The following is a 26602-nucleotide window of genomic DNA, read 5'->3' on the forward strand; positions in this document are numbered from 1 at the left end:
TACATTCTGCACTCTCTCGTTTCCTTCTCTATGAACAGTATGCTTTGTCTATATAGCGCGCAAGAAACAATACTTTTCACTGTATGTTAATACATGCGACAATAATAAATTTTTAAAAATCAAAAATCAAATCGAACCAATCTGGAGGTGGCAGTCAGGATGTCAAAATGGTTGTGCTGTGCTGTATTTTTTTTTATTCATTTGTGGGACATGGGCGTCACTGGCTGGCCAGCATTTTTTGCCCATTCCTAGTTGCCCTCAGGAAGGTTATGGTGAGCTGCTTTCTTGAAACACTGCAGCCCACGTGCTGTGTGTTGACCCACAGCGCCATTAAGGAGGGAATTCCAGGATTTTGACCCAACGACTGCGAAGGAATGACGGGCGATATGGTGATTTTTTGGCTGTGATTAAATATTAGAATTCTCTAGCTCGGTTTGTGTCTAGCACCCAATACAAAACAAGGCGCACAACATGCAGTTCGGCACTGTGCCAATCGCCTGAAACCAGTAATGGAATATAATACTGTTCCACTAACTGGAAAGGTGCAGTACATGATAAAATAGCAGTTGGGCTTGTGATCAGTCAATAAGTCAAGACACTCAATCAGAAACTAGTTGGAATTATCCAAATGGTACAATTAGTCACTTTTTGGCAAGCTCCTCCTATTTAAGAAATTAAGAGTCATTTGGGGATGATTTAACAGTATGGCAGCCGCTTAGCATTTCCCAATTTTATTGCAAAAATAACAAATGGCACTTGGTAGCGTCGAACATCCATTGTGTTATTTCTCCGTAATCAGTCTTAGGACACTTGGTAAGCTCCAATGATTATATCACAGTCATTAATTCTCCAATGTGGACATTATCACACATTAACCACAGCCAGCATCTCCCATTCACAGCATTGTCAACACAACACAACAGATAAACCGGAATGAGAGTATCTCTGCCAAATGCAAATACATAATAAAAATAATGAGCACGTCAGTAATTTCAAGACTGCAATTTAATCTTGTACGTCAAACAATTCTTTGAGGGCGCCATACACAAGATCTGATCCCTCCCAATGAAACCACTGCCTTGCAATCACTATAGGATATACAGAGAATAATGGATACTTGAGCCACACACAAACATGATATGACCAGCCAATTAAAAATCATTCTGCATTTTATGGAAATAATAGTAATACAACGTGCTACAATTTAAACGCACTAAACTGTCAACACTCAACACAGCCAGAATGAAGAATCATTAAAAAAAATTGAAAAGAATATTGGCTGCTGGCTTGAAATGTCAGCATCTCTGCAAGGGAGCTGAACAAAAGGGCTGAACAAAATTGCAGTTGGTCCAGGATTAATTTATTATGTCAAATACGAGGGCTCAACACGTTGTCTTAATTTTGTGGTGTCAGAGTCTAGAGAGGTTACTCAAGTGATAAATGACCAGAGGCAACGTGGCAGCCAGATACCTGCAGTGAATCTGCTGCAAATTATCAATGCTAATCACACTGAAAGGACTGTTTACTTCTCCTGTCGAGTGCAAACTTTACATCCCTAATCTGCAAATTAAATACCTGGAAAAAGGTGGTGTCGAGCCTTTTGCAAGTCACAGCAGTAAACGAACATAGAAAAGTTTTGAAATGGCACTTATCCCAATAATAAATATCCAGGACCCATTTTCCCCCATTTGAACCAAGTGTGGGAGCGGGTGCAAAAAAAATCAGCACTCTTCCCACCGGCCACAATGGCGGGTTTTTGCACTGTAGCGAATTAACTTTCCACGCTCAGGGAACACGTCAAATCGCTGGTGGGCAGCCTCTGATTTGCCTGCCCCACCATCAGCTTACCACATCCTCACTCCAGACGCCATATTTAAAGAGGAGCCACTCACACTCTTCTCCAAGATGGCAGCCCAGGGCTGCAACACAGAAGACAGTCCAGGCTCGCTGCAAAAGCCTCTACCCATTCTGGGAGCAAGAGACCCAGCAAGGTGACCAATCCAGCTTGGGAGGCGTTGGCAGCATTGGTCAGAGCCAGAAGAGGTCAGCCAGCCAGTGATAGATAGATAGATACCCTACAGTGCAGAAAGAGGCCCTTCGGCCCATCGAGTCTGCACCGACCACAATCCCACCCAGGCCCTATCCCCATGCAGGGAGAAGATGAATGATCTCATCCTTGTCACCAGAGTAAGTCAACAATCTCATCACTCTCATCTCACATATTCAAGCCCATCACACATTCACTGGCCTCTCACTCACTGCCAGTTCAAGGCACATCACCACTCACTTTAACACACACCCTCACATCTCTAACTGGGCTCGTCTCCTCTGGAACTAGCGTCCTCATGCCAGGCATCTTCATCATCTACCTTGGCATGCATCTTGCTCACACTCGCTTGGTCTGTGGAGTACCTTGATCTCACTCCAGCTGCACCTTCTCCTCAAGGGGTTAGCCAGGAGTCCTCATTCTATGTTCATCCATAGGGAGGACGACCAGCAGCTGGACACCCCAGGGCCATGCACCCAAGTGACTCCAGCCAGTCCAAATCCCTTTTTGCTGTCACCCTAGCACCTCCAGCTCCATAGGCCAAGAATGATGCACCTGTACCACAGCAAGAGACTCAAAGCAGGCCAGGGCCTTCCTTTTCTTGGCCCTTCAGCAGACACCCTCCAAGGTCAACACAGACAACAGTTAGCAGGCTGCCTTTACCTTTGCTGTGGATGTCAAGAAAGCACCAAGACATAGCGGTTGGATTAGAAGATTTAGGCACAATGGCGGCACGGGTGTTGACAACATGTAGATGAGGTACACAAATGCAAATGGAATCACATCCATTTCACATCTCTGCTTATGTATGCCTCCTTTTTATGATGAATGGTGTTGCTGTCAATCAGGTATAATACCATGGTCTCTCCCCCAATTTATCACAGATGCCATGTTCATGGGTCCAGGCTGTGTGCTTCCATATCATCACAGTGAGAGAACCTTTTCCAGATCATTCTTGGCATCAGTGATGCCTCCACCTTAATGTTAAGCGTGCTTGTGCAAGAATCTTATTCATATGCTTTTCAGGCTTGCATCATGTTTATTCCTGACTGACTGTTCTCTCATCTTTTCTGTACTGTTGAAATGTGAAGCTGTACAAGGAGAGACATGTTCATGCCTAGAGAAGGGTCATATATCGTGCAACTCCAAGTACTTGCTGTCTCTCAGCAAGGTTTTCCTGCTGTGAGCCGACATCGCAGCTCATGCGTGTTGCTGTCAGCCAACCGCACTTTCAACTTTCAGAGTATACATCTGCTCAGCCCAGCAAGAGGTGGGAGCGCATTACCATCTCATAAAAAAACTCTGTCCCTCTAAGCCACATTGTCCTGGTTTCAAACATCCAAAGATGGCGGGCGGGGGACATGAGGCTCAAAGTAGGGATGCAGCACTATGCATCCTCTCACCTGAATGCTCATTCAGGTGTCTGATGTCAATTCCAAATGGTGAATTCTGGCAAGCGATAGAGACTTTGAGCATGCGCTTGAAGTGTTGCTTCAGACAGTGTGGAGGGAATAATGGGATAGGAGCAAGGACGTGCTGAAGCTGAAGTGTGCTCTTTATGAACACTGAAACGATGCCTTGCAGGCTACATGGTGCCCAAGCACTTTGGACCTCGCGAGGGCAAAGCCTTGGCCACGGGAGCACAATGTCTGTGTTAAACTGGAAGTACTTTAATGTCTGGCAGGCAAGTGTTCGACATTGTGATGCTCAGATGGTCCACATGCATATTAAGGTGAGGATAAATGCAGTCCAGGATCTCCAGCTAAGAGTGTAGGATGTCAGTGTGATTTGGCAGATGGTACCACAGATTACCAAATCACCTAGAACTGGATTTACAGCAATGGAACATCGGCAACTCCCTTGTCTCAAAGTGCAAAATATCTGATTCACCATCAATGTTACAAGTGTGTTGCTCCTCAAGGAGATGCACCTTCTTGAGGAGCCTTGGCAGATTGAAGAATACAGCTACAAGCCCACTGAGGATCGTGCAACACCTGCAGCCTCTTGTAGGGTGCCAGAGTGGCTGGAATGCGAGAGAGATGCTTGAAGAGGCAGCAGTTTCTGACCACTGATGGCAGGACACCCTACTCCAGCTAGTATCTCATCTCAGCAAGGACACATGCTCTGGAAGCTTCTTCACCTTTCAAAAGATCAGGAGAAATGGTGTGTTACTACTCACTCTCATGTTGAAGTGCAAGGGTGAATTGAGAGGAAAAGCAACGCTGGTGTTCATGCTGGCCCATGATGGAAGGCACTTGTCCAAGAGGGTATTCACTACAATTCATCATCCACCTGATGGAATCTGATGGCAATAAGGGCCTCATACACACGCCTGCCTTGTCCAGTCCATGTTGTGGCCTTTTCTCCCGCAGCCTTGGCTTCCTCCACCTCAACACCGTCATCGCGTTCAAAGTTCTTCTCATTGGAGGCAGAGGGCAATTCCACCATCGTGTCACCTGACAATTCCTCCCCATTTTGGAGCACCAGATTGTGCAACGCGCACAGCAAGCCACAATCAACCCAGAGACCCTCTGCTCCAAACGTGCTGGGGCAGGAAACATGGCCCATTGTTGACAGCTGGGACGCACAATCGCAGCCTGGTTTTATAATGACATAAAACCGACTTTTGACCTCGCAACATTTTCCACACTCGCCCACCGCAAACCGGAGTGGCGGAAAGACCCAGCCCCAGATTCCACAAGTATTTGAAAATAATCCCAACAGGAAATTTACCCTCAGCATTGCACCACCTGATGATGATGCAAATAAAAAAAAAAGTTACTAAAAAATTATTTTTACTTTACATATAAGTAGGCACCGAGATCACTATATAATTGCACAAGAACTCATTACAAGGGTTTATTAGAGGTAGGCAGCAAGAGATTTTCTGTCAAGTGCCACAGATATCCAGTAAATTTTAATAAAACAAGTCTCTAAGGTTCCAGAATAATGTATCACTTACTCTATAGTGCCTTGTGTTATTCCTCAAAATTTAATGAAGGCTGCACATTGTAAAAATAGTAGTCTTTCAGCCACCGAGGAAGGGCAATTTGGTCATATTTAATATTCAGTTTTGAACTGCAATTTCTTTTTCACAAAAAAAGGGCAGCTTACTTCCAGTGTTCAAGCGCAGCCCGAACATTTCTGCAAAATGTGCAGAATTCCAGATACAATTTGCACAGGAGATAATACAATCTCACCTTGTTCTTGGTGCCTCTGCATAATTTCAAACAGTTAAACATTCTTGATCATTTTGAAGTGAGGTGTTCCATCTGAATAAACTTTCCTTTCCCATGCTGTGTGAAAGGCATCAAGTCAATGGTTGCTTTTCCAAAGCTTGTGGGACCCACAGCAATCAAGTCAGTGACTTTTATAGGGATCTTTGATGCGACTCACTCCTGACTGAACAGCAAATGCTGACCCTGGAGTTATGCAACAACCACCTAAAAAAATACGAGTTATATTTGCACCATGATACCTTGGGGAAAGAAGAACAGTAAAACAAGTTGTGCCCTAATCAGAGTAGTACTATAATGAAGCAAAAAGCAAAGAGAAATTAAGATCCTTCAAGGCAAAGAAAGACTTGCATTTAGAAAGTGCTTTTCACAACCATCGGACTGCTTTACAACAATGAAATGCTTTTGAAATATAGTCATTAATATCTCATAGTGAAGGCAGCAGCCAATTTGTACACAGCAAGCTCTCACAAAGAGTGGCACGGTGGCACACAGAGCAGCAGGGCGGCACAGTGGCACACAGAGCAGCAGGGCGGCACAGTGGCACACAGAGCAGCAGGGCGGCACAGTGGTTAGCACTACTGCCTCACAGCTTCAGGGACCTGGGTTCGATTCATTTGGATCACTGTCGTGTGGAGTTTGCACATTCTCCCCGCGTCCACGTGGGTTTCCTCCAAGTGCTCCGGTTTCCTCCCACAGTCCAAAAGCATGCAGGTTAGGTGAATTAGCCATGCTAAATTTTCCCTCCGTGGACCCGAACAGACACTGGGGTGTGGCGACTAGGGGATTTTCACAGTAACTTCATTACAGCGTGAACGTAAGCCGACTTGTGACTAATAAATAAACTTTAACACTCCTGCAGCTGATATCGACCCACCATCCAGATGGATGGAATTGTGGGACAGGTACAGCACAAAAAAGCCAACACCTCATCCCTGACCCAGAGATCCCTGGCTTCAAGTCCACAAAGGGATAGACATTGTGGCCACCAGCTCTATAAGGAAAGGTAAGTGATGACCTGAACTGCGATTGTGGTTGTAAGTCCCAAACTTTGGAAGACATCACACCAACCTGCCTACTAAAATCTATTGTGGGAGGCACCTCATGGATCCACAGGCATCTAAAGAGGTCATCACATGGATGGCCAAACTAAAAACATTGCATAATAAGCTTTGCTTCTCATATAAAAGTAGTGCCACTATACAATCAAGAAGGGAAGTTATTGCAGAGTATTGGCCAAATATTATCCCTCAACCATTGTCACCATAAAACAGATTACCTGGTCATTTATTGCCTTACTGTTCAAGGGACATTGCAATGCGCAGCTTGGCTGCTGTTATCTATTAAATAATATTAATAAAATAATTTCACAATAATTGATTAGACGCAAAGTGCCTCGGGATATCATGCAGATTCGAAGGATAATTGCAACCACGCTTCAAAATCATTGCATTGGTTGCAAACAAGTTGAGAAGCCCGATGATCATTAAAAGCGCTATACAACGTAAGTCTTTCATTCTTGAACTGTCACATTCCACGGCAATTTCACACGGAAGGAGGTTGTGATGGACATTACAGCCACGGCTTTCCTACCCAGGGAACTTCTTACCTTTTCTTCCAGTTCTTGCTTCAGTGAATGGTATTTCCTCCTGAGCTTTGTGTTTTCCGCCTCACCTTGAATTAGCTCTTCCGTCAGCTTGTTGCATTCTGTTTTGACCTTCTCCATCTGGCGGCGCTGTGTTTTAACCAGATTTTTGTCATCCGCTAGCTCGGCCTAAAGGAAGCACATCAAAGCAGCAGCGATGGTCAACTTTTCCAAAGGCATTCACTGCAACCCAAGTTTATGAATGGCAGGCTTGTCATGAAGTGACAGTAAGCAGTGCATACTAAGCTCCGCTTTTTACAAAAAGGGAGTTAAAAAAGAATCAGAGAGTTAAAACCACATGTAACATCCAAACTGGCAGCTGCATTTTCTACATTGCAACAGTGACTACACATCAAAAGTAATTCAATGGCTGTAAGAGGAGGTAGGTAGGTGAATTTGGACTGAGCAGAGATTTACGATGTTGACAAAACTCCTAACGTGAATGCTTGAAGATACAGGGAACACTCATGGCAGTTTCTTCTGAACTCCAAATGCCTTACTGCTTCCTTGTGGGGATTGGGGGAAAAAAAATGGAGGTAAGCAATAACTTTAATTGACAAACCTGGAATCAGACTGGTGGCACACTGCTGCTCAAATAATATCAACCTTTAAATCTGGGATACACTGAGGTGGTGAAAGGAGCGAAATGAATGCAAGTTGTTCTTGCTTTATTTCCGAGTACCTCTGCAGTAATCCTGTCAAGTCATCAAATTAACACTAGTGGGAATCGCTATTCAACTTGTAATTTATAAAGAGCAAGAGTCTGAATGATGCACACGATAAAGAGAAAAGGTACCTTTCAGTGTTATTTCGTTAACAATAAAAAGAGCCTCAAACAATAAATCTCACAAAGCAGCAAGTGCAGTTCTATTATATTACAGAAAACAGATTACTTTTTTGAATCGGATGAAATCTGATATTGTTTGAGCCACAATGTGCCACCATTTCAGTTTGATTCCAAGTTTGCCAATGAAAGTTGGACAATCAGATAATTATTGCTCATTTCCCAACTCCATAAGGAAACAGTCAAACATTTTGCAGCTCAGAAGAAGCTGCCTTTAGTGTTCTTGTACCTTTAAACATGTTTCATAACAGAACATTCTGTCAACATCAGAAATCTCTGGTCAGTCCAAGTTCACTATCCACTCCTTCTAAGACACTGGCATTTCAATATCCCGGTCTCAACTTCCTGATTACTCCACTTTTGCAATTACATTTAAGCACCTCAGAGTCTCCCTCAGGTGTGCACACCTCCACAGAGCTTTGGAATAGCATGGACTAGGGTCTCAAAGCACACCACCTCCCCACTGTCAAGGTTATATTATGCGAGGGAAAACATTTTTTCAGTAGAAATAGGATCGTCTCCAAACAAAACTGAATAGAAGCAGTTTATAAGTGGGTTCCTTTCAATCCAACTTGCATGCTAGGAATATTATATTGCAACTACTCATTGCAATATTAACTACCCAATTCAACTGTCGGACAGAGGTTAGATATTCATAGAATCCCTACAGTGCAGAAGGAAACCATTCAGCCTCTCAAGTGCACAGACTCTCTGACAGCATCTTACCCATCAACCGCCCCCCCCGACCCCCCCTGCACTGTATCCCCCTGACCCCACATATTTACCCCACTAATCCCCCTAGCCCACAGATCTTGAGACACTAAGGGGCAATTTAACATGTCCAATCCACCTAATCTGCACATATTTGGACATCTTTGGATATTAACCAGTAATTATAATTTTAAGTATGGCTCAGTGGTAAAATTGTTGCCTTTGTGCAAAAAGATCTTGCTCCAGAGAAGAGCACCGTCGAATGTGGCGTTTGTTTGGATGAGATGTTACACAGGCCTTGCTTTCCCTCTCAGATGGAGGCAAGAGATCCCATAGCACTATCACTAGTCAAACAGCGATGTTCTTCCAGGGTCCTGGCTAATTTATAACCCTCAACTGACATGACTAAACCAGTTTATCTAATCAGTTATCTCATTACTGATTCTTACCATTAGACACACACAAATTGGCAGTTGTATTTGCCTACAATAGTTGCTGCAATTCTGAACTCTGTGACACAATCAGTCATTAATCGAAATGTCAGTGAGTTTCTGCTCAACGAGGGACAAAACCTTCACTTTGGTAAAACAGGCTCAAAGTGTTGAATGGCTTACTCTGTTCCTATGTTCAAAAATGGTTAATAGGCTATGAAGCACTTTGAGATGCCCTGAGGACGCATTATAAACGAGAGATTTGCTTCTTTCTTTCAACATCAAAACCAAATGAGGAATACATTTAATGCTTTTGAAACCCTATCTTAAAAAAGAAAATTCTCTCTGTTGCCAATTAACTATCCTTACCTTTAGCCCACTTATGTTATTCTCCAATTTGTCCCGTTCTTGTTGAAATTGTTTAAGTGCCTCGTGCATATTCTTCTCATGTTTAGTTCTTAATGTTTGCATCTCTGATTGGATGCCTGTGAGTTCTTGCTGGTGTGCATCCTGCTCCAGCTTCAGCTGGCTGTTAAGGGCAGCAAGTTCTTCTTGGGCCAAGGCCTGCTTTGCCTGGGCTTCCAAGGTGCTCTTTCTAATCTCCTTACTGGATTTCTCTTCCTCAGCTAGTTTTGTACTGAGCTCAGAACGAATGGCGCTGAGCTCGGAGATCATTCGCTGCATTTCTAAGAGCTTCTCCTGACCCTTTTCATTCTGCCTGCTCAAGGCCATCAACTCATCCTCCAGGTGCTGCTTCTCCTCTTTGGTCTGCACATGCAACATGCACTGCTTACGCAAGTCATCCTCCAATTTGCTCAAAGACTCCTTAGAATCATGCAGCTTTCCATTCAAGTCCAGCAGCCTTGACTTCAACTCATTGAGTTCCACATCCTTCCGTCGCGTATCTTCCTCCTGCTGCACCCGTTTGAGTATGACACCGTTGAGTTCCTTACGGAGGCTCTCGATCTGATGCAAGGCCATCGTCTGTTGACCCTGGAGTGCTTCTCTCTCTTTATTTGCTTGGTTGTATTGCTCCATCCAATGATCAGTGATCTCCTTCTGCTTTTCCATATCGCGCTCCAATTTCTTGCATTTAATTTTCCACTGTCTGATAGACTCCTGAGCTTTTAGCTTCAATTCATCTTTCTTCTTTTCACTCTCCAATCGAAGCCGTTCTACTTCTTTCAACTGAGCCCTGCATCTGTCAGTTTCCACACTGGACTCTTTCAGCTGACGGGCTAGATCTACAATCTCCAAACCTGCAGATTTACGGTTCTGCATGCAGTCATCATAACGGTTCTGGATTTCCTGGAGCTGGCTCAACATCCTCAGTTGCTGCTTCTCTCTTTTCTCTAGGTCTGAACCGAGACCCTTTAAAAGCAACAGAAAATTGCATCAGTTTATAGTCTATAAACAGCGCCCGTCCATTTTAGCAATTAGAATTTCACTGACCAATACTGCTTTTTAGATACGCATTATCTGAAGGTATTATATCTGCATATGTTAATTACTGAATAACAATAGTGATAAACTTGTGTTACTTTAACTAGAAATATTTTCCTTTAAGCCTTAGTACTGGTTTCCTTTGGCCATACAGCATAATACCTGACTTGATAACTCCAGGAAAGCCAGGAATTTGGACCCTTTTCTCAACTATCAAACCCATTACTGAGCAGGTATTGACAATCCTCATCTAAGCCATTACATGAAGCACTTAGAAATAGTTGGGAAAAAAATACAACATAACAATGCACCTAAGGTCAACTACAGTACTTACTGAAGTCTGACTGTGTAAAGTTCATAATTCAATCTCAAAAGATTTGAGGATTTCTGACCAACATTGAGATATTTCCAAATGAGTATTTCAGCTGACTAAATCACCATAAACTATCCCAGAAACTTAAGATTTCCAATCTCTAATTTTCAAAAAGTTAATCAGTAATTTTCTTAATATTAATCTGTAATTTTTATAATGTTATGGTTCGTAGTTAAATTAATGAAAAATTCATGAAGGGTTCAACAAGATGGCAACGTGTTGCATGGTATCGCCTCCTGGTTGGAGAATCTAAAATTAGGGGTCATAGTTTCAGTATAAGGGTTCAGCCATTTAGGATTAGGATGAGGAGAAATTTCTTCACTCAAAAGGTTGCGAATCTTTGGAATTCTCCACCAAAGAGAACTATAGATACACAGTCAACAAGGACATTCAAGACTGCGATCAATAAATGTTTTGCGCACTGGAATCAAGATAAATAGGGATAGGATGTGAAAGTGGAGTGATGTTGAAGTTTAATTAAAATCCTATTGAATCAATCCCTCATCCTGTGCTTCACGTTCTTATTTCCTAAACCACGTCGGTTTAAAATGTCCTCAGGTCTGTGCTTTGTTAGTCAATCCCACACAAGGCGATGATGAGGACATTATAGTTGGCCTTGATACTCTGATCAAAGGAAGAACTAAAAGTAAAAATTCAGCAAGTTTTTCCACTTCTGATCTGCATGTAAATATCGGGAAGAGGCAGGATAAGGACCACTGTGATCTCCAAAAAATTGGAATAGTTTGTTGGCACCCAAAATGAACCCTTGAGCAAAATAATGTGTCTTCCATTGAAAGGGGGTTCAAACTCACGTCTCTCACCAGTTGGAGTTAACAAGTCGTGCAATGGGCAAAATGGCCCGAGTCTTTATTCCTCTCTGGGAGAAGAAGAGAGGAGTGAGGAAGGATGCAAAAAAACATACACCAACAGATAATCATCAATGTTTATGTCTTGTGCACTTCTTAGCAATTGCTTCAAAGGAGAACTTTGTGTAATCTACCTACCCTCTCAGTTGATGCAACAGAAGAAAATACAGACCACTCAATTTTCTAAAATAATTTTGCATTCCTACCAAGTACTAGATTGTCTGTGACTCACTAGACTTTCTGCATCAGGGCTGTACTGTTAAAGCTATCTTCAAAGGGACAGTAAAGAAGTTTGACGTTTAATCATCATTTCTCCACACTGCATATTTAATCAATAACATTTAAAACACTTTGACGAGGGTTTTGCAGTGGTAAAGATGGCAAAGCTCCCAGAGTTCACCATTGTTACTCCACAGTAACTTCTAGAATCTGCACATGGGCAGAATAACATGAAAATCCAGAAATTACTGTCAGTGATTCCACATTAGACGTACCTCCAGGCTGCAATCACGAAAATGAAAGGAAGGTATGGGAACTTCCATTCAATGCTGTTAGTCTCACAGTAACACCCTTGATAATGTTACACTTTATTGTTTTTAATGGCATACTAATTTCATAATCACTACTAAACACCCTCAAATGGTCCTGAAAAGCTAATTTTCTATTTACGGAACGTCAAGTTATAAAAACCTCTACATATTTTATGTAACGTTTATCTTCATTTCAGCTTCTATCTTAATCTGTCAAGATAACCATTTATTTCACTATCTGAAAACCGATATTAAAAAAGTGAAAGATTTTAAGTGCTTTTAATTCCTGGTTTGCTGCTCATGAGAATGCTTCAACGAGACTAGCTGCTTACCCTGCCTGCTATCATCACTGCTGCTGAAAGAGGCAAGACATTTCCCTGACCAAGCAACAGATTTAAGCTATCAGGAAAGGAGAAAACTAAGCCACAGAGATCATTAGATTGTTTAATTCAAACTCTGTGGTTTTTTAAAATTCATTTATGGGATATGGGCATCATTGGCTAGACCAGCATTTATAGCCCATCTGTAGTTGCCCTTGAGATGGCGGTGGTGAGCTGCCTTCTTGAACTGCTGCAGTCCATGTGGTGTAGGTACACCCACAGTGTTGTTAGGGAGGGAGTTCCAGGTTTTTGACCCAGCGACAGTGAAAGAATGGCAATATATTTCCAATTAAGAAGTCTCACAACACCAGGTTAAAGTCCAACAGATTTATTTGGTAGCAAATACCATAAGCTTTCGGAGCACTGCTCCTTCGTCAGATTGAGTGGAAATGTGCTCTCAAACAGTGCACAGACACAGAAATCAAGTTACAGAATACTAATTAGAATTAGAACTAATATATTTCCGAGTCAGGATTCTGAGTGACTTGAAGGTGGTGGTGTTCCCACGTATCTACTGCTCTTGTCCTTCTAGATGATAGTGGTCATAGGTTTGGATGGTGCTGCCTAAGGAACCTTGGTGAGGTCCTGGTACACATGGTTCCACATGGTGGAGGAAGTGAATATTTGTGGAAGTGGTAGCAATCAAGAGGACTGCTTTGTCCTGGATGATGATGCCGAGCTTCTTGAGTGTTGTTAGAACTGCACTTATCCAGGCAAGTGGAGAGTGATTCCATTACACTCCTGACTTGTGCCTGGCAGATGGTGGACAGGCTTTGTGGAGTCAGGAAGTGAGTTACTCACCTCAGGATTCCTAGCCTTTGACCTGCTCTGGTAGCCATAGTATTTATATGGCTAGTCCAGTTTAGTTTCTGGTCAATGGTAACCCCCACGATGCTGGTAGTGGGGGATTCAGCGATGATAATTCCATTGAATGTCAAGGGGAGATGGTTAGATTCTCTCTTGTTGGAGAAGGTCATGGATAGGTTTTTGGTGACAATCGACAATGGTTTCATGCTCTTCGTTAGACTTTTAATTCCAGAATTTTATGGAATTCAAATTTCACCATCTGCCACGGTGCGATTTGAACCCAGGTCCCCAGATCTTGCTGTGTGTCTCTGGATTACTCGTCCAGTGACAATACCACTACACAACCACCTCCCTAATGGCCTCATATCTTTAGCAATGATGGAGACAGAAAAGCACGATTGTCCCTCAAGTCCAGCACAGGTAGAAAATGCAAAGTCTATTTCTTTTTGTTTCCTCCTCTTTGTCACTGCCTGTGAAATGACGGAGGAGTGAACAGAATCAGGTCCATCTCTCATCCACTCCGAACACAGCAACGTTGCACCTTGAAATATATTGTGTAGATTTGTTATTAACAGAAAACGTAATGAGAAAAACATTCTGGGTAGCAGTACTACTAAAAGAAAAGAAAGTTGGCTACAGTATTACTTAAACCTTCACTTTGTGGGTGGAAAAATATGCTGGGGATAAACATTAAATATAGAAACGTATAATAGAATTAAATTAAAGAAACAAGCATCTACATGTGTTTTTATTAAAAAACAACATAATGCACACTCCTGTGACATATTAGTTTGGTGACAAAGAAGTATAAAGAAATAGACTCCAGACTCCTGCTGAAACATGTTGGAGGATTAGTGGCCAATTACTTATCTGCATCCAACAGACTTGTTCAAACAAAAAACAAAACAAACTGAGAAAATGGATTGTTGGATAATTCTATTGATCGTTCTACACTCAACCTGGTCCTGTATTGCTTGGGACTCAGCCGCTTTAAATTATCGCTGCACATGATCTATTCCCTTAGAATGAAAAATTGCTTTCATACAAAATGCACACTGGATGGAAGCTGACTATTCAGTCACATGCCTGCTGCTACCTCTGATTACGAAAACTCTAAACTGGGTATGCCAAGCGCCTACCATAGTACACTAGTCCATTTCGGAGAGAAAACAATGTTAGAACAGTGTGTACTGATTTACCCAGCACCTTAGAGATATGTTGTGTACACACTTGCTGAACAAAAGCGGGGCATCTCTTGTTCAGATGGCATGCAGCCGAATGTGGCAGGCAGATGGAGTTGGCTTTCTGCCCAGGGGTAAAATGATGAAATCTATTATCAGGGGTTCGCTTGAAGATTATCTACAAAATTACCAACTGGAAAATTGTACTCAACATTGATTCAGAAGTGGAAGATTCTGGCTGACCCACATTTTGGAGCAAATTACATCCCAAGTGGGTAACAGCCTGCTCTATAATTTGTTGTGTCTAGATTTTAAAGCCTTTAGCAAAGTTCCACCTGAAAGGTTCTTAGTTAAGCTTGAACTTGTAGGAAGTAGGGCATATCTTGAAGTAAGAGTAAAACACTGGCTAAAGAATAAGAAACAATGGTACTTGTTTTGAGACATTGTTAAGAGTGGGTGGGGATGCAAAATACAGAGTGGTGCCCCAGTGATCAGTGTTGGCACCATTATTGCTTCTAGTTTACAGCAAAGGTTATAGGGTCTGACAATGTCCCAGCTGTAGTGTTTAATAGTTGTATCCCTAATGAGTTGTTCCACAACAGCTGCAACACTGGCATCTACCCAAGTGTCGAATATTGCTCAGGTATACTCTGTCAATAAAAAGCAGGACAAATCCAAACCAACCAATTACCAGCCTGTTAGTGTACTCCCAATCATCAGCCAAGTGATGGAAGGTGCAGTGGACAACGCTATCAAGCTACACTTAATCACCAATAACCTGCTCAGTTTGACTCCTACCAGGATCACTCATCTCCAGGCCTCATTACAGTCTTGGTCCAAACTTGGACGAGGGGAAGAATGGTGAGGTGAAACTGAGTGCCCTTGACATTAAGGCAGCATCAAGAAGCCCAAGTAGACTTTAAGTCAATGGGAATCAGGAGAAATAGTCTCTGCTGGTTCGGGTAATAGCCAGTACAAGGGTTATGATTGTTGGAAGCTAATGATCTCAGCCCCAAGACATTGCTGCTGGAACTTCTCTGTACAGTATCCTAGCCCCAATCAGCTTCAACAGCTTCATCAATGACCTTCCCTACAGCACATGTGCAAATATTCACAGATTATTATGCCTGCATGCAGCAAGACCAGGCCAATATTCAGGCATGACCTGATCAGTGATAAATAATATCCTCGTTACACAAGTGCAAGTAATGACCACCTCCAATGGGAGAAAATCAAACCACCTCCCTGATATCCATTGTCAAATAGTCCACCAACATTCTGGGAGTCACCACTGGCTGGAAACTGGACTATCACTCAATAAGAAGTCTCACAACACCAGGTTAAAGTCCAACAGGTTTATTTGGTAGCAAATACCATAAGCTTTCGGAGCGCTGCTCCTTCGTCAGATGGAGTGGAAATGTGCTCTCAAACAGTGCTCCACATCATGACTATCACTCAATACCATGGCTACAGGAGCAGGTGAAAGATTGGATATTCTGGGGTGAATTATTCACCTCTTGACAAATGTTTCCTCTAATTCTGTCTTTCAAGTGCACAGGGGATTTATTTCAGTGTGCGGGCTGGCCTGCCTTTGCCCAGGAATTTAAAGGAACTGACGGTGCATGGCTGGCGTGGGAACTTTGAGATGCAACTACAGAGCTTGAACAGAATATCATTACTGATTCCCAAAGTCATCTACACCATAGCACAACTCCAAAGCCTGATCGAGTACTCCCCACTTGCCTGGATGATTTGATTTATTATTGTCACAGATATTGGGGTACAATGAAAAGTATTTTTTCTTGTGCACAATACAAACAAAACATGCCGTTCATAGAGTACATGGGGAGATGGAAAGGAGAGAGTGCAAAATGTAGTCTTACAGTCATAGCTAGGGTGTAGAGCAAGATCAACTTAGTGCAAGGTAAGACCATTCAAAAGTCTGATGGCAGCAGGGAAGAAGCTGTTCTTGAGTCGGTTGGTACATGTCTTCAGACTTTTGCATCTTTTTCCCGATGGAAGATGATGGAAGAGAATATATCCAGGGTGCGTGCTACTTTTCCGAGGCAACGGGAAGCGTAGACGGAGTCAATGGATGGGAGGCTGGTTTGCGTGATGGACTGGGCCACGTTCACAACCCTTTGTAGTTTCTTGCGGTAACCCATATCGGATGAGTGTAGCTCCAACAACACTCGAGACAGTCAATACCATTCAGGACAAAGTATTCCACTTGATTGGCTCATCATTCACCACCTTAAACATTAACTCTCTCCAACAACAGTAAACGTTATACAAAGAACACACCATACAGTAACTCACTGAGCCGCCTTCGACAGCAACTCCCAAACTTGCAATCTCTGCCACCCAGAAGGTCAAGTGGCAGCAGATACATGGGAAACCATCATCACCAAGTTCCCCTTCAAGTCACACAAACTCCTGAATGGAAACATATCGCTGTTCCTTCATCATTGTTGGGACGAAACCTTGAGCCTCCCTACCTAATAGCACTCAGGAGGCACCTTGATCACATAGACTGTAACAGTTCAAGATGATGATATACCACCACCCTCTCAAGGACAATTAGGGATAGGCTTTGCAATTTATTTATTTTAAAATAAATCATTTATACTCAAAGACAGAGCAAAGTGGTCAAATTTGGCATTCAGATTAGAAAGGGTAACCGGAGCTCAGATATTACTTACAAGCTTGACAAAATATGAAACAAGAACAACAGCAGACTAACTTTAATGCTGAGAAGCATAAATAAATACTGCACATCGGAAAGAAAAAAGCACACATATTCCATGAATGATACTGAAATGACTAAGGATGCAGTTGAGAGACCTAGAACTCCTAACAAACTCTACTTTCAACACATCCAACCAATGCACAACACCAATCAATAAAGCCAATAGAATTTTGAACTAGATAACTAAAACAGCGAGATACAGGTTCAAGGAAATCATGATCATACTAAAATAATATTTAACGGAATGGACCTTGCGTTGTGTCCAGTTCATCATCAAGACACAGTGAGAATTGGCTGTGCAATGAAGTATCGTGATACTCATCCATATTGATACAGAGGTCTTGACTTTTGCCTGATCTTGGAAGCCAATCAGGTCAGATGGCAAATGGCATCCAAAAGATAAATCAGGATAACCAAACTAAATTGGGAGAGTAGAATATGGGGGCCACAAGTTCATAATAATAAAAGATAAATTTAAGCTTAATATTAGGAGATTCTTCACTGCTCAGGGATCAATCATAATGTGGCACTGACTTCTGAATACAGTAATGGAAGTTAGAACTTGGGACAATTTAATAACCAATTGAATCCTACATAAGGAGACCTCAGGGTCATTCCACATGGGTGAACCAAGATGGGCCAAAAGGCATTCATAATAACACTGCTATCATCATAAGTTCATAAGATACAGGAGCAGAATTAGGCCATTCGGCCCATGGAGTCCACTCCGCCATTCAATCATGGCTCCTCATCCCCATTTTCCTGCCTTCTTCCCATAACCTTTCAACCCATTATCAATTAAAAATCTGTCTAACTGTCTATCATATTGCCATTTACTGCATCGTGCTCTGTACAAATAGAGTCTGCGTTTGCTTGCATAACCATTAGATTGTAAAGCCACTGAAAAAGAAAATCCTAAAACTGAGTAAGGGAAGCTGAGGTGGGTGGGGTGGAGGGCGCTGGAATGATGGATAGAAAAATAAATTACAGTAATTATTTAGCGCAGGAAACAACTTGCCAACACGTAAAATCCACAGTGAAGCTTTGGAAAAATAAATCTTCAGCTGCTGGAGCCTTCTATATATTGACTGGTGTCAGCACTTTGCAAACGCACATTGTAAGGGTGATTAGGCTACTGCTATCACCATAGTAACCTCAATTTTCCCAGTCATTGAAAACTCCAGGAGGATCATAAAGGAATGGTCGTCCCAGATAACTGCAACTGTTTTATAAATAATTTTATCCTCTCAACAGATATACAAACAACATTGTGGGTTTTTTTCCCCCCACCTCACAAAAACACAAATAAATTCCAATTACTTTAAACTGATGTATGGCGGTTACCGCCTCCTGCGCAGAAAGTAACAGCTTTATTTAAAGCAATTATTTGCTCGCAAAGCTTAGGGGACAATGCGAAAGAAAAGTAAAATAGCCAGCTGAATCTGAAATTGGCCCGGGAATGGGAAACAGAATTTCATGACCAATTAATTTTACATGTTCTTAATAGCTTTGCTCCAAAAATCATTCATTTTACCACGGACGATCAAAATGCTCCCCTCACTACAATGAAGAAAATAAGACGCAAAACACCGGGAAAAAAAACCCATTTGCTTACTACCACAAATTTATTTACCTTCCTAGAGGACTTGGTGCTGCTGCTTTTGAGAAAACAAAACTGTTAGGGTATTTTAATCCGACAACATTCATGAAAAGTGCCATTTGTCTTCTCAACCACATTACCTGTGACAAATGTATTGAAAAATAAGAAACAGCAAGATGTCTACAACGAAAAATGGTTATGAATTCAAATACCAACATTTATTGTACAATACAAAATTGTGACAGTGATGGAAATCATTAATAATGGAGACAAAGAACTGTTTTGAAGCTATCGATACTATCCAGCTATTTTGAATTTTTTTTTAAGTGATATTCTTTTGTCACCTTACAAAAACTGTTCTATAAATTTCATTTCAACCAGCACAGATACACATCGGATTGACTTCTTGCCTTTTCCTTTAATGAAACGTTAAGGATTATTCTGGCCAAGCAAAGCCAGAATTTATAGCAGGTCTGTTGCCACACTATAGGAAGGCTATGATTGCACTAGAAAGGGTGCAGAAGAGATTCACCAGGATGTTGCCTGGCCCAAAGCATTTTAAGCTATAAAGAGAGGCTGGATAGGCTGGGGCCGTCTTCCTCAGAGTACAGAAGGCCGAGGGAGGGTCCTCATCGAGGTGAACAAAACTATAAGGGGTATAGATAGGGTGGATAAGAAAAGAAATTTTCCCGTTTGTAGAAGGGTCAACACGAGGGGACATAGATTAAGGTAAGGAGCAGGAGATTTAGAGGGATTTGAATAAAAACCTTTTACTAATTGTTTAAGTGCTGGAAACAGAATGTATTCAGTTAACCCATAAGGATTGCACTGACAAGTAAGCTACATCAGTCAATTTTACATGTGGGATAGATTCCATGCAGTACATCTGAATGCTCTAGTTGTACCATAGAAGTATATCAAATAGAAAGAAAAATGTAGATTTATTTTAATAATTGCAATGAGAACTATTTTACACAGCTTAGTCCACAACAGTTCAACTATTTTACAAACACTTGCACTACTCTTCCAAAGATCAAGCATAGTTTCTAAAATAGTGTATTTAGTAATTACAAAGTTATAGTTCTGGTCGATGATTTGTGAGCTTAAGCATTTTTGAACACATCAAAGTAACAATGTTAGCACTGGGATAGAATGCTCCCACTTTAGCAAAGTGCAGTGGGAGTAAAGCTTCTTCTGTACTGCTCCGTGAGCTTTAACTCCAACCTCTGAGTAACATCAAAGTATTTCTATTTCCCTTACCATTGATCCTGAGGGCTTGAGTAAGACTGTCAAGTGTAATTCTATTTACAAATTGTAGGTGGTTCTGTACTAGATGCATCAACAAAAACAAGTTAAAACCTTCCCAACTTCATTTCACTCAGGCTCCTTGAAGCCTTCAGACAAGCTTCTCTAATTTGATTCTAATGAAGCTGATTTGAATCCAAGATGTATTGATCCATTAAGTCCACAAAGAATTAATCCCTGCGAGTTAAGAGTCCCAAGGGGACCCGCTGTGGTGTTACATTCATGTGTTCAAAAATTCTTAAGCTCACAAATCATCGACCAGAACTATAACTTTGTAATTGCTAAAGACACTATTTTAGGAACTATGCTTGAACTTTGGAAGCATAGTGCAAGTGTTTGTAAGATAGCTGAATAGTTATGGACTGAGCTGTGTAAAATAGTCCTCATTGTAATTATCAAAATAAATCTACATTTTTCTATCTATTTAAGTTAAAATGTATTTATTTATTCATCACAAGTAAGGCTTACATTAACACTGCAATGAAGTTATTGTGTTCTAGATACTTGCTCCTGTGGACGTAAACAATTCTGTGTCACTGTTGGAAGAGTGTAGAGCTCTCCCATTGATGCCTCCTAAACCAACACCACCAAAACCCACAGCAATTTGTGGGATCGTTTTGCAGTTGAAAGCTTAACATGCACTGCATTGCCGAGCAGTTTGTTGTACAATGGGATGTGATAAGGTGTGACATTATTTTTTTTCTTTCCAATCAGTTCCTGTGCTGTAACATTTCAACACATTAATAGATTTTAAGCCAATTTTATTTCAAATTGGCTAATTTTGAAAGTTTTTCAGAAACACATCATATTGAAGGGAATTCCAGTTACTGTATTTTGTTGAGTATCAACAAGTGAACTGCCCTCCTGGACACATCTCTGAAATACATGGAAGATTTGTTAGAAGTCAGCCCATCCCCACCTGAACCAGCTTATTTCAGACTCTCACAAAATGCCTTTTTATATTGATTAGATAAATAAGACATATTCAACAGAGAGTTTATAGCATTCTGTGAGTTAGAAACATCAAAAACATCATACAGAAAAACAAACAAACACAGAAAATAGAAGCAGGAGGAGGCCATTCGGCCCTCCGAGCCTGCTCCGCCATTCATTATGATCATGGCTGATCATCAAATCCAATAGCCCTGATCATGCTTTCTCCCATATCCCTTGATCCCTAAACCCTCGTCAGGCAGACCTAATGTTCCCTGCTTTATTAATGTATTTTTTTTCAGTATCTCTCAGTCCCTCTCTTCATCCATAGTGAAGCAGCCTGGGTAAAACAACTGCAGGAGGAGACCCACTCCCCATCTTTTTCCATCAGTTTTGGGGGTGGGTTTGTGCATTCTGAACTGGAGTGATGCATTTCAGGGAAGGAAATGCATTTGTGGTTGTTGCAAATAGACATTATTCACATCTGTCTAGTGCTAATTCCCTCCCAGAACTGTGACCAATCCCTCTTAATCAGGCCCCCAGCGTGTTAGGATGGCACTAAGCAACGTCATCAACAATCTTTCCTGTAACTTCCACCAGTGTTTAATTCTTCCTCCTCAAATGCTGAGCAGTCTCCAATACAGTAGACTACAGTGTCCTCCTCTAATATTGCTCCTCCATTAGTCTTGTTCTATGCGATTACACTCTCTTTGGTTCCACTCTTCTGAGTGCATGTGCATACAGTGTGGTACAATAAGCTCATCTATAGCTCCTTTTTATGTCAAAGCATCTCCAAGTGCTCACACCATCACTTTTACAAGTGCAATGAATTGTACAAGTAGAGGAAGGCGTTCTGCGCCAGCAGTTTCCTGTAAACAACCATGTTTCTTTTTACAGAAGCCGTCCAATTCTATTGAAAAGCTGAAGGGTTGTTGAAATGACAGACCATCTGCAGAAAGTGAGCAGTGAAAGCACGGCAGTGTTTTCAAAAGGATTTCAAGGACTACAAAAGGTCAAAAGAATTGAGAGAAAAATATACTGCATTTGTGTGAGATACAGTTGGCCAATTACCGAGAAAAGGTCAGTGATCATCAGCTTCCAGTGTTTGAAAACAAATCAAGGCATGAGGGGGGAAGACACCTGGAGAAAAGAGTTCTAGAGTTACTGAGATGAGAAGTCTCAAAAGCCAGAAAGGCAATGATAATCATATAACTTCATTCAAAGATATATAGCATTAAACAAGCTCTTTTGCTTTGTGTAGAAACAATAATCATTCATCAACAGCAGGAGAAAAAAGGTTGGCCTTTGGTCCTCTATGTACTGAGATACATCTACAGACATTGGGCGGGATTTTATGACCTCACTTGGGCGAGGCTCGTAAAATCCTGCCCGAGGCCAACAGAGAATTGTGTTCTGCGAGCCTTGCCCGCCCCGATTCCGCCACCGATTTGTTCAAACAGTCAATGCATTCTTCAATGTCCTTGACCGCGTTACTTTCTCTCATCCCAGCTATTCACACTGTAGGGCCACTGGCTTCACTCCCTCAATTCTAAGGTAGACAAACTTGAGTATATCCAGCACACATGTTGCTTTGTCATCCACCGCCAGGTCTAGGGCTGGATCATTTCTAGCACTATCCTTTCCTTTGTAAAGCATCATCACCAATCACTTCTCAGTGAAAAAAAACACCCTTTACATCCTAGCAAGCTATCTCCAATATCCTTTCCTTTACAATTTATAAACATTGGCTTTGTACAAGCTATTTCCTCCCAAACACATGACCATCTCTTCCACAACTTAATTTGAATCTCTTCAAACATGTTTCTTGCCATAACACAATAGTCACAAATGACACCCACTGTCACTATTACCACAGTTCATTATCTCTCCTGACCCTCTCTTGATCATCCTACAATGCTTCTTCCCCCAACATTCAGATCAGCCATGATCTTATGAATGGCGGAATAAGCTCAAGAGATCAAATGGTCTACTGCTCCTACTTGTGCTCTTATGTTCAGCTTAGTGGTTCTGCACTGGGATGGTTCTAATGTTACCTACCAAATTGTGGCCACTGTATCTCCAGCAGTGATTTCTCTTACCAATCCCCACATCATTTCCTTTGGAATCCCAAAGGGATTGACTCCTCTCCAACTTTATAGCGTCATAGAACTTTACAGCACAGAAAGCGACCTTTCTGCCCATCATGACTATGCCAGCCATCAAACATTTACCTATTCTAACTCCATTTTCCAGCATTTAGTCCATAGCCTTAGATGCTAGGGCATTTCAAATGCTCATCTAAATGCTTCTTAAATGTTGTGAAGGTTACATCTCTACCACCATTCCAGGCAGTAAATTCCAGATTCCCACCACCCTCTGAGTGAAAAGATTGTTATTCAAGTCCCCTCTAAATCTCCTGCTCCTCACCTTAAATCTATGTCCCCTGTTATCGACCCCACTACAAAAGGGAAAAGCTTTTTCTTCTCCACTCTATCTCTCTCCCTTATAGTTTTGTTCACCTTGATGAGGACCCCCCCCCCCCCCACCCCTCAGCCTTCTCTACTCTGAGAAAAACAATCCCAGCCTATCCAGCCCCTCTCTATAACTGAAATGCTTTGGGCCAAGCAACATCCTGGTGAATCTCCTCTGCACCTTTCTAGTACAATCACATCCTTCCCATAGTGTGACAACAGAACTGCTGCATTTTATACAACTCCATCATAACCTCCCTGCTCCTATATTCTACGCATCGACTAATAAAGACAAGTATCCCATATGCCTTCTTAACCACCCTTTCTACCTGTTCTACTGCCTTCAGGATTCTTTGGACATGCACCCCATGGTCCCTCTGCTCCTCTGTACTTCCTGCTATCCTACCATTCACCACCAATTTTCACGTCATCTGCGAATTTATTGATCACATCCAGATCATTAATGTGCACTACAAACAGCAAGACTATGCGCTACCTATGTCATTGGTACCAATGTGAACATGACCTCTGACTTGTTCACCCTCCCCCTTCAGAATACCTCGTAGCCATTCAGTGACATCCTTGACCCGGCATCAGGGAACTAAAACACCATCCTGGAGATACGTTTGCGGCCACAGAAACACCTATCTGCACCCCTCACTATCGAATCTCCTACACTGATGTTCTTCCACTATTACTCCTCCTCCCCTTGCGCAGCTGAACCACCTGCCACCCACAGTTTTATAAATACAATCTTTTTTTCACTGTTACTTCTGCCTCTCAGCATTTCCAAGTATTGAAATCTAAACATCTCTGACTTCAAAAATGGCAGAATTCCTTGCCTCCCTCAATCGTAATGTCAGTAGACCTCCTGAAAATCAAACTTGGTATCCTCTGACCACTGAAGTCTTAATTTACTGCATCTTCAGGCTTTTCAACCTTGATGGTGCCCTTGATATTCCTGTCCCACACTGAATGCTCCCCCTCACTCGAGTTTCTCAGTACAATTATTTTAAAATAGCCTCTTGGTAACGGAGCAACAATTTTCTTTTTAAATAAGTATTTTATGGAGATTGCGCACAGATTCTAGGGAACAGTAGGATATGGAAAATAATCCAAAGTAAGACATCAAAAAGCACAGAGCCCATTCATTTTTTAACTCCCATTTGAATATCCTTAGCCCACCATGTACCCAATTCATTTTGAATTGATTTTGGGGATGGAATCTGGTATTCCATCACAGAGAAGATATACAATTAAATATTTATATTCATAGCTCCAATACCTTGTCTTTTCAATTTCCATGCTATACAATGATGTGAGGAATCAAAGAAGAAGAATCCGTAGCAGAAATACAGTGAAGTAATTGACAAAGAATTGAAAAAACCAAGTTAATCAGCCAAGGAAGTTGGGGGTAGGTTGCACTTTCAGATTTGCCTGACACACTCCATCAGTTTGATCTAACGTTTGACCGAAACATTCTAACAAATTACACCCATAAACAAATCAACTCGGTCTTCAAACTGTCACTAAATATTAGCTAAATAGAACAAATTGTAATGGTAGCATAAAAAGATCCAATCTGTACAAAAATGTTAAACAGCTGGCAAGTATCAACAGAGTGAAGTCCAATTTTCACCTTTAATCCTGTCCACAAAATTGAATGCCATTTCACACACTCCCTGCTAGTGCAGCAAAAACATGAATTGTAAATTAAATCCCAATACTTTTCTCAAAGCCAAATTTCTTTGTCGCAACATAATCATTCCATCTTTTGGGAAAATAACACTCAATGGATTAGCAGAAGCAGAGTCAACAGTACATTTCATAGAATCTACAGTGCAGAAGGAGGCCATTCGGCCCATTGAGTCTGCACCGACCACAATCCCACCCAGGCCCCATTCCCATAATCCCTCATATTTACCCTGCTAATCCCCCTGACACTAGGGTTAATTTAGTATGGCCAATCAACCTAACCTGCACATCTTTGGACAGCGAGGAAACCGGAGCACACGGAGGAACCCCACGCAGACAAGGGGAGAATGTGCAAACTCCACACATACAGTGAGCCGAGCCGGGAATTGAACCCGGGTCCCTGGCGCTGCGAGGCAGCAGTGCTAACCACTGTGCCGCTGTGCCGCCCCAAAGGGAATTTCAAAAGGGAATTAGACATATACGAAGTTTGTGGGACCGTGCAACTAATTGGATAGTGATTGCTCTTTCAGAGAGCCAGCTCAGGCATGATGGGCCAAATAGCCCCTTCTACACTAAAAGCTTCTGTGGATTCACTTTAACTGTAGTGATGTTACATTACTCACTATACGTGTAATTGATCCTCCAAATAAATAAAAGCAGAATCCTCCGTACAAAGGAAAGGTATACACAGTAATATTAAAAACAGGGTCAGGCAAAAGCAAAATACTGCAGAAGCTGGAAATCTGAAATATAAACAGAAAATGCTGGAAATACTCAGCCGACTTGGCAGCATTTGTGGAGGAAGAGACAGAGTTAACGCTTCAGGTTAATGACATTTGATCAAAACTACTCTAATTAAAGGTAAATGCAAATTATTGCGGATGCTGGAATCTGAAACAAAACAAAATGCTGGAAAATCTTAGTAGATCTGACAGCATCTGTGGAGAAAGAACAAAGCCCATGTTTCAAGTCTGGACGACTCTTGTAATTAAAGGTAAACCATTGCAATATCTCTCATCTCATTCATTTCAGGATTCACATCCTCTCTGATATCCTTACTTCCATCTGATAATTAGTAAAGATTAGTTGCCAGTACTTATTAAGTACTTCCTCCATTGCTTGATCATCTACAAATTGATTGCCCAGTGGCTTCAACTCGCATTTGAAGACATTATCCCTTTCAACTCTTAATGGGAGCCTTAATGGGGGCGGCACAGTAGCACAGTGGTTAGCACTGCTGCTTCACAGCTCCAGAGACCTTGGTTCGATTCCTGGCTTGGGTCACTGTCTGTGTGGAGTTTGCACATTCTCCTCGTGTCTGCGTGGGTTTCGTCCGGGTGCTCCGGTTTCCTCCC

The 26602-nt window shown here is 41.8% G+C and overlaps 1 protein-coding gene across 1 annotated transcript in view; it reads right to left on the reverse strand.

Annotated features, from left to right (window-relative positions):
• cep128 (centrosomal protein 128) overlaps positions 1–26602 on the reverse strand; it is a 323727-nt gene that overhangs the window by 209514 nt on the left and 87611 nt on the right. The window contains exons 13-14 of the mRNA XM_078234447.1: positions 9284–10285; positions 6893–7057 (exon numbers count right to left, since the gene is read on the reverse strand). Of these exons, the coding sequence (XP_078090573.1) occupies positions 6893–7057; positions 9284–10285 (1167 nt within the window). The remainder of the gene's footprint in view (positions 1–6892; positions 7058–9283; positions 10286–26602) is intronic.

The sequence above is a fragment of the Mustelus asterias genome, chromosome 18, assembly GCF_964213995.1.
Source record: "Mustelus asterias chromosome 18, sMusAst1.hap1.1, whole genome shotgun sequence".
In the NCBI taxonomy this organism is placed as follows: domain Eukaryota; kingdom Metazoa; phylum Chordata; class Chondrichthyes; order Carcharhiniformes; family Triakidae; genus Mustelus; species Mustelus asterias.